Source organism: Sminthopsis crassicaudata, chromosome 3 (assembly GCF_048593235.1).
Source record: "Sminthopsis crassicaudata isolate SCR6 chromosome 3, ASM4859323v1, whole genome shotgun sequence".
NCBI lineage: Eukaryota > Metazoa > Chordata > Mammalia > Dasyuromorphia > Dasyuridae > Sminthopsis > Sminthopsis crassicaudata.
Window position 1 is genome coordinate 398931671 of NC_133619.1, and position 12056 is coordinate 398943726.

The window sequence follows — 12056 nt, forward strand, 5'->3', positions numbered from 1 at the left end:
ATGGAGGGAAAGCAATGAAGTAGAGATACTCTTCCAGCTAGTAGAAAGGGAACTGCTTCCAGTTCACGGTACAAAGCTATGGCATTGGGACTTGTGGACAAAACTATTATTGCTGTAAAATTTATTTCTCTGTAATGTCCTTCATGTCCTTGGGTTGTAAAACATTTTAAAAAGAGGCAATAATTATAAGAGCTCGGAAAGGCTTTTTAAAGACATGATCTCACCACCTCTGAAGCAGGGAGGAACAAGTGTAGAGTCTCAGAGTACAGAGCCACTATGACTTGTAATTCCAGATTCACTCTTGGTGCAACAAGCACTAAGCACATTGGGACAAACAACTAGAAATTCTGCCCAAAATCTACTGGAGAGGGAAAGGGAATTCTTTATCATAGTGAGTTCGGGTTATTGTAGAAAAACAACTTGGTGTAACGGTGGTCAGAGTTCCAGACTTGGAATCAGAATCATGAAGAATTGAATTTGAAATCTACCTGAGATACTTCCTAGAAGTATGATTCCAGGCAAGTCATTTAACCACTGCCTGCCTCAGTTTCCACAATTGTAAAGTAGAGATAATAATAGCACCTTTTTTCTAAGATTATTGTGAGGATCAATTGAGAAAATAGGGTATTTTTTTTTCCTTTGCAAACTTTGAAAAGTTATATAAATGCTGTGTATATATTTATATAATGTATACATATATAAATATAAATAAGTTATAAATATATATATGTGTGTGTGTGTGTGTGTGTGTGCCTTTTAAAATTTGGTGTCCTTGTGAAAAAGTCAGATTATTCCATCTAAGATGCAGTCCTTAGTGACAGAAAAACAGAGAGAGCAACTAATTATAGATAGATGAATGATTGTTAGATGGAGAAATGTATAATTGATGGATGGGAGAAAGAAAGAAAGAGGAAAAAGAGGAAGGAAGGAAGGAAGGAAGGAAGGAAGGAAGGAAGGAAGGAAGGAAGGAAGGAAGGAAGGAAGGAAGGAAGGAAGGAAGGAAGGAAGGAAGGAAGGAAGGAAGGAAGGAAGGAAGGAAGGAGGAAAGAAGGAAGGAAAGAAGGAAGGAAGGAAGTCCTATCAGGATTAATAGGTTACTCTGGGGTGAGTTCCTGTTGTGATTACAAGAACAAGAAAAGTCAAAATTTATTTTTTATGACATACTCTTCTAGTCTTTGTAAAATCATTTAGACAAATGGGATTCCTGGCCTGTAGAAGCTTACAAACTAAAGAAAAACAACACTTTTATGGATAAAAAATATAAAAGACAAAAGGTAATAACCAATCATTAAGTATATTTAAGTGCTTGCTTTTTCCTTAGCACTATGCTAGGCACTGAAAAAAAACCAAAAAATCATACCAAAGGGTTTTTGTACCCATCCTGAAACCTAAAAGTTAGAATCTAATTAAGGGAAAAGACAAACACCATCCCAAAAAAGAACAAACAATCCCCAAAGAGCACACAATTAAATATAGTAGTATATTAATCATAGGACCATAGACTTAGAGCTGAAAGGGACCTTAAAGCTTATCTAGTCCAACAATCTCATTTTGCAGATGAGTAAACAAAAGGCTCAAAGAGTTCAAATAACTTGCCCACACTCACCTAAGGACTAAATGTCAGAGATGGAATGTAAGTTCTGAGTTGCTTGCCCTCTGCCACTATATTATGCTGCTGCTCAAGGACTCAAAAGCTTTAAGAAAGCAAAGAAATATCTCTGTTGGGGCTGGAATACATAGAAAGTCTTCATGGAAAAGATCAGAGGTGAAGGGGTCATTTGGATTAGCAAGCTGAGTGAAGAAATAGAAAAAAAATGAATATTGGAAGATAAGAGCAGATGAGCATGGATCCAATACATCAGAGGGAGTGATGGAGAGTAACAGAAGATTAAAATTGGCTGTGTAGTGTGGGACCAGATTGTGGGGAGAGGGGAGAAATTCTAGGAATTTTAACTTGATATAGTAGACAATAGGGAGTGACTATAGATTCTTGAACATGGGAGTGATATGACAAAAGAGATGTAGAAGATGACATGAAAAGATGTTGCACAAATGTATGAATAGGTCATAAAAGCACTGACTGTCTATAGTGAAATCTTTAAAAAATAGGAAGAAAAAGCATTTTACAATAGGTCCCTTCCCTGATGACTGATTGAGCACTCGTATGTTCATTTTGCTATACAAATCAGGCTTTAAAACCATGTTTCTGATCCCTGTTCTTTTCTTGAGTCTTCCTTCTCCTTGGTTGCCTTCAGCTCTCGACTGCCCTGAGAACAGCCACTTTGAGGAATGCATGACATGTACTGAGACCTGTGAGACCCTGGCCATCGGCCCCATTTGTGTGGACAGCTGTGTTGAGGGGTGCCAGTGTGATGAGGGCTATGCCTTTGGGGACACCCAGTGTGTTCCCCGGAGCGAATGTGGCTGTAACTTTGAGGGGCACCAGCTCTCCACGAATGAGACCTTCTGGGTAGACCTGGACTGTCAGCTCTTCTGCTATTGTAATGGGACAGACAACAGTGTCCATTGTGAGAGCATCCCCTGCAAAGACGATGAATACTGCATGGAGGAGAGTGGTCTATACTACTGCCAGGCTCGCATGGATGCCTCCTGCATTGTTTCAGGGTATGGTCACTATCTGACCTTTGATGGCTACCCCTTTGACTTCCAGAGCAGCTGCCCACTCATCTTGTGCACCACCATAAGTAGACAGAGCACGGACCTGTTTCCTAAATTCACAGTCACAGCCAAGAATGAAGATCGGGACCCATCACTAGCCTTGTGGGTCAAACAGGTGGATGTGACTGTTTTGGGCTACAGTATTGTGATTCACCGGGCCTACAAGCATACAGTGCTGGTAAGTTGATGTTAAGCTAGACCGGAGGAGAGGAGACATAAGAATAAGGGAAGGTTCAACAAGCCTGGGAATTATGTTGTTCAATCACCTAATTTTACAAATGACCAATTTGAGGGTTGGGTCTGAGTGAATCAGGAAAAAAAAAAAAAGGTGTATATTGGAGACTGATGAAGAAGTGAGTTGGACATGAAGAATGGACCATATCATAGAGAGTCTCCAACTCTCTATGGTGAAGAATTTGGATTTGATATAGTAAGCAATAGAAGGCAAGGGATGGCCTCGTTTTGTTGAATTGAATTGAGAAAATTTGAGTAACCTGCCAACATTGTACAATTAGCTAGGGACAAAATGGAATCTGGAACCCAGATTTTCTGAATCATTCCATTACAATATACTGCCACTGGGGCTGAACTCTACTCAGGCTTGTATGTGTTAAGAATCATTGAATCTCAGAGTTAGATATCTCAGAACATCACTAGTACGACATGTACTGAATAGAAATAACCCTCCTACAATATCTCTGACAAATGATCAAGTCTAAAAACTTTAAAGAACTTCTATGAAGGGTAACCCACGACTTCAAGGCAGCCCATCTGACTTGGAAATAGCTCTGGATGTTAGGATTTTTTCTCCTTTCATTTACAACTGAACACTTACATCTATTTCTTCTCCTCTGGGATAAGAAAGAAATCGAATCCCTTTTCTACACAGCAGTTTAGCAAGTATTTGAAAGTACTGTTTGGGCTCTCTGGAAGCCTTCTCTTATAGTTAAATATCTTAAAGCATCTCACTAATTCAGTTCTAATCCATGTTCTGTTTTATTCTCATCCTCTTGTGCTTTCCTCTCCTCCTCCTAGCCAGTCCCCTTCTGCAGATGGGTCATTTTTGCTTCCTCAGCCCCCATAGCATCTTATTCCTTAATTCACTCATTTACCTCCAGTTCATGTGGATTCATTCAGGTGGATAAAAGCTAGTTGTTATTTGTGGCTTAATTGTACAGTGTCTCAGGATGTATAATACTCATTAATAACTAACATGGTATTAATGATGACAGTGAATCTCATTTTCTCTGATGGGAACAGTTTGCTTCTTTAATAGGAACTTCAGTAACTGTAGTCATGAAGGTTATATAAGGAAATCACTCATTATCTCTTTTAAAACCTTATTATTTTTATTTAAATATATATTTAGGAAGGTAAAGGAATAAGACATAGCTTCTTTATCTAATTTGTAAGCCACAGAGAAGTCTGCAGAAGTAGTAGTAGTAGTAGTAGTAGTAGTAGTAGTAGTAGTAGTAGTAGTGACAGTAGTACTAGTAATAAGTAATAATAGTGGTAATAGCAATGGGTGTGGTGATAATAGTAGTGATAGTAACATGATTTGGTCCACACCTCTGGTTTCATTGGTGTTGGTAGCCACTTGTGAATAGACTCCCTCTGCCATTGCAAATCAGCAACACTCTACAATGTGTAGACTTGAGGAATCTCATAAAGCACTAAGGGAGTAAATGACCTAGCTAACGAGTCAGAGGTAGGACTCAGATTTTCCTGGCTCTCAGGCCAGCCATCTGCCACACCATAGCATTTGTTGATGCTGTTTCTGATAGTAGCTGATGCTACTATACAAAGCATATTACATTCACGACCTCACTTAGGAGCATTATACTTCTGAGAAATGCAGTCGAGAGGGAATGTAATGTTGTGTCCAGGGAGCTAGCTTCAGGATAAGGAAAACCTCAATTCACCACCAGCCTGAGACACCTGAACAAGGCCAGGAAGAACTTCCTGGATGTTTCCTACTTCAATAAAATCATGGTTCTGGGGCAAACGAGAATACAGACCATGAATTGCATATTAATGCAAAAGCTGACTTCAAAAACCCAAACATCCAGGCAGGAATATTTCCTCATTAGGGTAAGTGTACAGTATGTATAAAAAGAGTTTTTTCTCATGTGGAATAAAAGTCTCTTTCTTGTGCAAAGAAATTAAGGACTGGGTAATCAGATAGCACCTAGCACCGCCTAGAGGAGTACCAAAAGCAGAAATCTGTTGTTGTTCAGTTGTATCTGACTTCTCATGACCCCATTTGGCATTTTATTGGAAAAGATACCAGTGGCCTGCTATTTCCTTTCCCAGCTCATCTGACAGATGAGGAAACTAAGACAAACAGGGTTAAGGGATTTGCCCAGGGTCGCACAGCTAGTAAGTGACTGAGACTCAATGTGAATTCAGGTCTTCCTAACTCCAAGCCCAGTAGTCTATCCAGAGTGCTGTCTAGTTTCCCAGAAAGGTCAAGATAGATAAGATTATAGAAAAGACCATTAGTTTTTAGCAATTGAGAGATCTCTGATAACTTTGGAAAAAGCAGGATCATTTAAGTGGAGTTAGGAGCCAGATTGTAAGGAGTGTAAGTGCATGAAAAGAAAGAAAATGGAGGAAATTATTATAGACAGGTTTTTTTAATTCTCCAATTAAAAATCATTTATATTTTGTTCCTTTCACTTCTGCTGTCTAATTAAACAACAACAAAAGAAAACCCTCAAAACAGATTATGTGCAAAAAAATGTACATCTCATCCTGCATTTTATGACTATCTTCTGTCTGGAAGAAGTGGGTCACCTGCTTGATTTTTGGTCCTCTAAAAGTATGACTGATCCTTAAATGTATTAGAGTTCTAAATTTATCCAAATATAATAAACAAATTAGGGAAACATGGAAAAAATTATCTATCAGATATGTAGATTAGAGAAAAAGAGTTCGTATCCAAACCAAAGAAAAAGAGTATCATAGTAGGTAAAATGGATAATTTTGATTACATAAATTAAGTTTTTGCACAAACTAATGACACAAAATTAAAAGGAAAACAGGAAAATAGGTGATAGGGGAGGAATTTTTATAGCAATTTTCTCCAATAAAAGTCTCACTTTTCAGATTATAGGAGATTGAGGGGGAAAAAAAAGATCTAGGGACAGCTAGGTGGTACCACGAATAGAGCACCAGCCCTGAAGTCAGGAGGATCTGAGTAACCCCAATTGCCTCAGCAAAAAAAAAAAATCCATTCCATAATTGATAAATGGTCAAAGGATAAACTAGTAGTTACATAAAAATGCTACATCACAAATAATTAGAGGATTACAAATTAAACCAACTCTGAGATGCTACCTCATAATACATTAGATTGACTAACATGATAGAAAAGGAAATGGCAAATGTTAGAGGGAATGTGGAAAAATAGGGGCACTAATGCACTCTCAGTAGAACTATGGATTGATCCAACCATTCTCTAGAACAATTTGAAACTATGTCCAAAGGTTTATAAAATTTAACCCAGCAATACCACTACTAGCTGAAAGAGATACAAGAAAAAGTAAAAAGACTTAATTCTAGGAAAATACAGTAGCTCTTTTTGTGGTGGCTAAGAATTGGAAATCAAGGGGATATGCATCAATTAGGGAATGGTTGAACAAATTCTAGTTTATTGTGAAGGGATACTCTACTATTGTGTTATAAGCAATTACAAGAGGCATGATTTCAGGAAAACTGGGGAAGACTTATATAAACTGATAAAAAGTGAAATGAACAGAACTAGGAGAACATTGGACAGTAACAGCAATATGGTAACTAATCAAATGTGAAAGACATTTTGGTCAATACAATGATCCATGATAATTCCAAAGCACTCCTAATAAGTCCTATACCTCCTCTCTCATTAGAGAGAAATGATGAACTCTGAGCCCAGATTGAAGCATATTTTTTCACTTTCTTTTCATTTTCTTGCCTTTTTGCAACATGGCTAATATGAAAATAGTTTTCACATTTCTGTATTTAAAATATTTGCATATTTTTTCATACAACTATCTTATTGCTTTCAAAATGGTATGGCAATAGGATTAAAGAGAGGTTAGAAAGAATTTGTAACTAAAAATAAAAATGTTTTAAATTATAAAAGGCTGGGCACTTCCTTCAAAAAGCCAGTCATTTCAGGCTGCTGTTCTTCACTATGTTGTCATTGCATAAATTATTTTCCTGGTTTTGCTCACTTCAGTCATTCTCAGTACATAGAGATCTTCTCAGTTTCCTTTGAAACTTGGCTATTTTTCCTAAGAGTTTGTCTGTGTAAAGAAAGAGAGAGACATGAAGATCAAGTCAAGGTTTTTTGGTCTGGGGTTTGTTTGTTTGTTTGTTTTTTAAGGACAGGGAGACCTAGTTAAACTTAACTAGAACCAATAGGTAAGTAAAAATTAAGTATTAAAAATATGGTGGGTGTTGTTGGGGGGGTGGAGAAAGAAGAATTCTATGGAAGGAGGAAAAGGGCATAAATTAGTTGATTTTGGCAAAAAGAGCCATATCTTCATCATATATTACAATAAGGGAAAAGAAATTGGGGGGAGTGAAGAAAGTTTTAAGATGGTAGAATGGCAAAAAAAAGAGATAAAGGATCATTAATTCATTAATAGAGTGTTTATTAAATACATATGACACCAGCAACATAAGTACAAATTTAGAAATAGTTCTTACTAGTAAGGAGCTGACATTCATAATCAATGGTCCCTATTTTTTTTTCATAAAAGATGACGCAGAAGTTTTGGGCTAAGAGGAAAATGAGAGAATTACTTTATAGTGTTTAAGGAGAGACAGTTTAGAATATTTGCTGAGAGGATGAAATGGAAAATCAATTAGGGAGGAGGGAAAGTATTGCCTTAGAGGTAGTACAAGCCCCAGGGAGTTCAAATTGAATGAATTTTTAGTGAAACCCATCAGTGCTGGGCAGTTTCCCATCATGTTCAGCTCTGAAGGTGTAAGAGTGCAAAAAGGAACTGCTGGGGATTCTTTTTTGTCTGCTTCTCTTCCTGCCTCATCTTCCTAGCTCCTATTCCTTTTACCTTTCAGATTCCTCTCTTTTCCACCCCCTTAGACCTCCTTACTTTCTCCTCTGCTCTTTTCTGAAATGAAGTAGCATAGTGAAGGTAGAAGCATGGATCCATGGGACTTGGGAATGAGTCAAATCAAATAGAATCTGAGTTTCCCAGAGTCAAAGTAGTATCCTGCTCCAAGATTCACCATAGAAACGACAGAAAAGATAAAAGTAAACCCCCAAACCAACCAGCTCATTAGTTGCCTAGTTTCATACAACCATACCGAATCCCCAAAGAATCCCCTCTCTTCCATTCCCGCTTCTCCAGGCTCAACAGCCAGCAGAGGCTGGAGAGTTGGGGAAGATAGCAAAGCTGTGCTCTTGGAAAAAATGGCTTTGGGTTTCCATAATACTGTAAGGGAGAAACAAGGCCACAAGTTCTATACTATTCCCTTTAGACTTCAAGTGTTGTCTCCTCTCTAACCTGTTCCTTCATTGAATAATAATGTGTGTGTGTGTGTGTGTGTGTGTGTGTGTGTGCTTATTAAAATGTCCATCTCGCCTGGTGTTGATTGCTTTGATTTTTTTGAACTGTTCTTTGACTTCATTTCCTAATTTGATTCATGGTCAAATAGGAAAATAATTTTATCTGTTTGATCATTTTTGTTTTCTGGATGATTCTGTCCAGTGCTGGGTTCTCTGGTTTTCAGAGAATTTTATTTAAGTTCTTCCAGCTTAGTCTGTAGTCATTTTCTCTCTTGTGCATCTCTTGAATACTGGTGTGATATCAGGAATGGAGGCAGAGAGATAACCCTCACCTTGTCCTGTGCCTGTCTGGATTCTGCCATCTTTTTTGAGGGGGTTGGTGCATGTCCACACCTTTGTACATCTCCAGGCTTCCCTTAAAATCTATGCTCTCCAACTCTGACATAATGCTGCACCAGGGCTACTCTGAAAAGTGTCCCTTACTGTTTCATACTCTACCAAAGCTTTTTAATCCTTTAAAACTTATTTGTCCTACATCTCATTCCATTCACAAGAGCTAGGCTTTCTGTGTCATCTAAAATAATGAATTAATCTGACCAACAAATTAATCTGTACTAGTATGAAAAGGCTAGAAAAGAAATCCCCATCCAGAGCTTTGCCTCCTTTTGTCTTCCATATGCATTTGAACCGTGACTTTGTTGTGTGACCTAGAGAAGTGACTGCAATGAGTATTTGGGGCCGAGGAGAGAGGGAGGGTTATAGTAGTCCAGTGAAAAAGATATTTCTTATCAAGAGGCATCCAGCCACATGCATTATCTAGATTAGAAAGCTGTCTCTGTTCCTAAACCCCATGCCTTTGAAAGCTGGGGCCATATTGCCTCCCAGGGATGTTTGGTGCTTTGTAAGCTTTGAGCTCCCTAACATTATGCCCACATTCAAAGGTTAGCAGATTGTTCTTCAGAAAGTTTTTGTTTTAGTGAACTGTGGTTTATTTTGAGAAAAAAAATTAGCTTGTTAATCTGACTCACCTATATGGAGGACATTGGAATGAAAAATCCAGAGGTATGAAAAATTGAAGCAGACAAGTAGGATGATCAAAACCCTAATGTGACAGATCAATAAGAAGCATCTGACTTTTGTGTCAGACAAACCAGGCAAATATAGGCTTGCTGGCAACCCTAATCCCAACTCCTTATGAGAAGCAAATGTTGTCCGTTTACACCAACTGGCAGGATATCTATCATCTGTCCTCCAGCCATGGCTCATGTAGTAAGCCTCAATAGATAGCAAACAAGCCTCAGAGTCACAAAGTCCTGGACTCAAATCCAGCCCCTGACATAGACTAGCTATATGGCCCTAGGCAAATTATTTTACTCTATCAGTATCATAGTGAAATTCTTCAGGTTATAAATTGCAGAGAGTTCTACATCAGGAGATGAAATTTCTACAGGGAAGTTCCCAATGAAATAAAGGTTCATATCATATCATATCAAACCAACCAAATAAATAACAACAAAAACATTAAAATAGAAAAAAAGGAAAGAAATAAAAATCTAACTCAATCCTTTGACAGAAGAGTCTTACAATAAATTGCTGTCTTGAATGGGGTCTTAAATGTTATCCTTGAACTGAACTATAACTTTTCAAAAAAAGATCCCCAAAGCACTTGTCCAGTGAATTTCATTACACAGGTGAAGAATTCATGACCTGCTATTTACCAAAGGTAAACTCAAATTAAGAATGGTATTAGACAATCTCACTTCTTGGTTCTGACTCTTAACATTCAAGAATCTATAAAATATATCCTCACCCCACAGTTACCAAGGAACAATTTATACATTTAGGGAATAGGAGTCATCATTAATGTACTCATAGTGATTTAAATCCATGGCAAATTATAATTATTAAAGATATTATACATATTATGAACATATTTGTTATAATTATACATTATATATAAATTGTTAAAATTATATATTATATATAAATTATTATAATTATAATCAAATATGGTAGAAAATCCAAAAAGAAATACTTAATAAAAGAATGAATGACACAGCATTGTGCTATGTGCTGGGGATAAAAACAGAAAGGTAGAGATAACTTCTACTCAACAAAACTTTACATTCTGCTAGGGAAAACAACCCATTTAGAAAGTTTCAGCAGCAAGTAGGATGGAAGGACTGCATATCCTTAGGACACAATGACAAAGCAGACATTTCTTCCATAGAATGTCTGGGGGGGTGAGGCTGGAAGCAGGGCTGGTGGTCTAGGAGTTTCTATGATTCCTAGGGCCCTTAGGTTTACCTGCCAGTGGCTGGCAACAGCATTTGATGTTGATAATGGCAAGGATGATGAACCCCTTCTCCACAGTAATTGCTCCCGTCAATGATGGCTACAGAACCAGGGTTGGAAGCAGTGGTCCTGGGGGAGGGGCCCCAAGGCTCTTAGATTGAGGGCTCAGGATACTAGGTTCTTTCCTCTGGGCCCTCGGGGGAGATAGTGGCTTTGGTAGCAAGGCTTTTATTTACCTGGAATATGCCATCTTCTGTCTCTCCTTTAGAGTTTGTTTCATTGAAAATTTGCATAAGGCCCTTTAGTAAGTGACCACTAGGACAGGATATGGGACATCTTAGGGGAAAATGAATCTCTCTACCTCAACACTTTTCCTTTTTGCAGGTAAATAATGAGCGTCTGTATCTACCCCTGAAGCTGAGCCAAGGAAAAATTAACATCTTTTCCTTTGGCTTCCATGTGGTTGTGGAAACTGACTTTGGGCTCAAGGTTGTATATGACTGGAAAACCTTTCTGTCAGTCACTGTGCCTCGGAATATGCAGAATGGTACATTTGGCCTGTGTGGCCGCTACAATGGGAATCCTGATGATGACCTGGAGATGCCCATGGGCCTGATGGCCTCAAGTGTCAATGAGTTTGGGCAGAGCTGGGTAAAGAGGGACACTTTTTGCCAGGTGGGCTGTGGGGACCGCTGCCCCTCCTGTGCCAAGGTGGAAGGTTTCTCCAAAGTCCAGCAGCTCTGCAGCCTGATCCCCAATCAGAATGCCGGCTTTGCCAAGTGTCACAGCAAAGTCAATCCTAGTTTCTTCTACAAGAACTGCCTCTTTGATTCCTGTATTGATGGAGGAGCTGTCCAGACAGCATGCAGCTGGTTGCAGAACTATGCTAGCACCTGCCAAACTCAAGGGATTGCTGTGACGGGCTGGAGGAACTACACATCGTGCTGTAAGCCTATCCTCTTTCCATTTCCACCTATTCTTCTCTCTTGTTGGGGTAGTATTTTGTGGGGCCAGAAGCTATCTCTTTAGGACTTGAAAGTAAAGTGAAGTGTTGGTTCTAACACAGAAGAGTCATAGGAACACAAATTCATAATTCTAAAACCTCCTGGGCCTAGTGATACACAAATAATTTAAAGATAAATTGTGTAACTTCCATCAGTTTACATGGGCTAAGGTTATTCTTAAAAAGAGTGGTAAGAGTCTGGGAAGTAGGAGGCTAAGCCTGGCTCAGCCCATATTTACTGTGTGATATCAGCAATTAACCCAGGCTACACCTTACTTTTCTCATCTATAAAATGGAAATAACATTTAATTTACCTTTTTCTGCTCTAAAGAACCATAGACATTAATGAAGGCACCACAGACTCAAAACTGAGGAAATGCTATCCTGATTTTCAAAAAAGAGAACACAGATAATTACAACTATGAAATACTGATCATGTCAACTTCTGATAAAATTCCAGAAGGCACTGAAGAGACAAAAAAGAAATAGAGATTTATCAAGAACAAGTTAATAGGGATTAATATTTAAGATGAATATAGTGGACATCCTCATATCTAAGTC

At 38.3% G+C, this 12056-nt stretch overlaps 1 protein-coding gene and 1 long non-coding RNA gene across 2 annotated transcripts in view; one reads left to right on the plus strand and one right to left on the minus strand.

Annotated features, from left to right (window-relative positions):
* The window catches only part of LOC141562619 (tubulin-specific chaperone cofactor E-like protein), a 162644-nt gene that overhangs the window by 116207 nt on the left and 34381 nt on the right, over positions 1–12056 (plus strand). The window contains exons 18-19 of the mRNA XM_074302627.1: positions 2256–2857; positions 10877–11438. Of these exons, the coding sequence (XP_074158728.1) occupies positions 2256–2857; positions 10877–11438 (1164 nt within the window). The remainder of the gene's footprint in view (positions 1–2255; positions 2858–10876; positions 11439–12056) is intronic.
* The window catches only part of LOC141562621 (uncharacterized), a 118269-nt gene that overhangs the window by 56590 nt on the left and 49623 nt on the right, over positions 1–12056 (minus strand). The gene's annotated exons all lie outside the window — the stretch shown is intronic.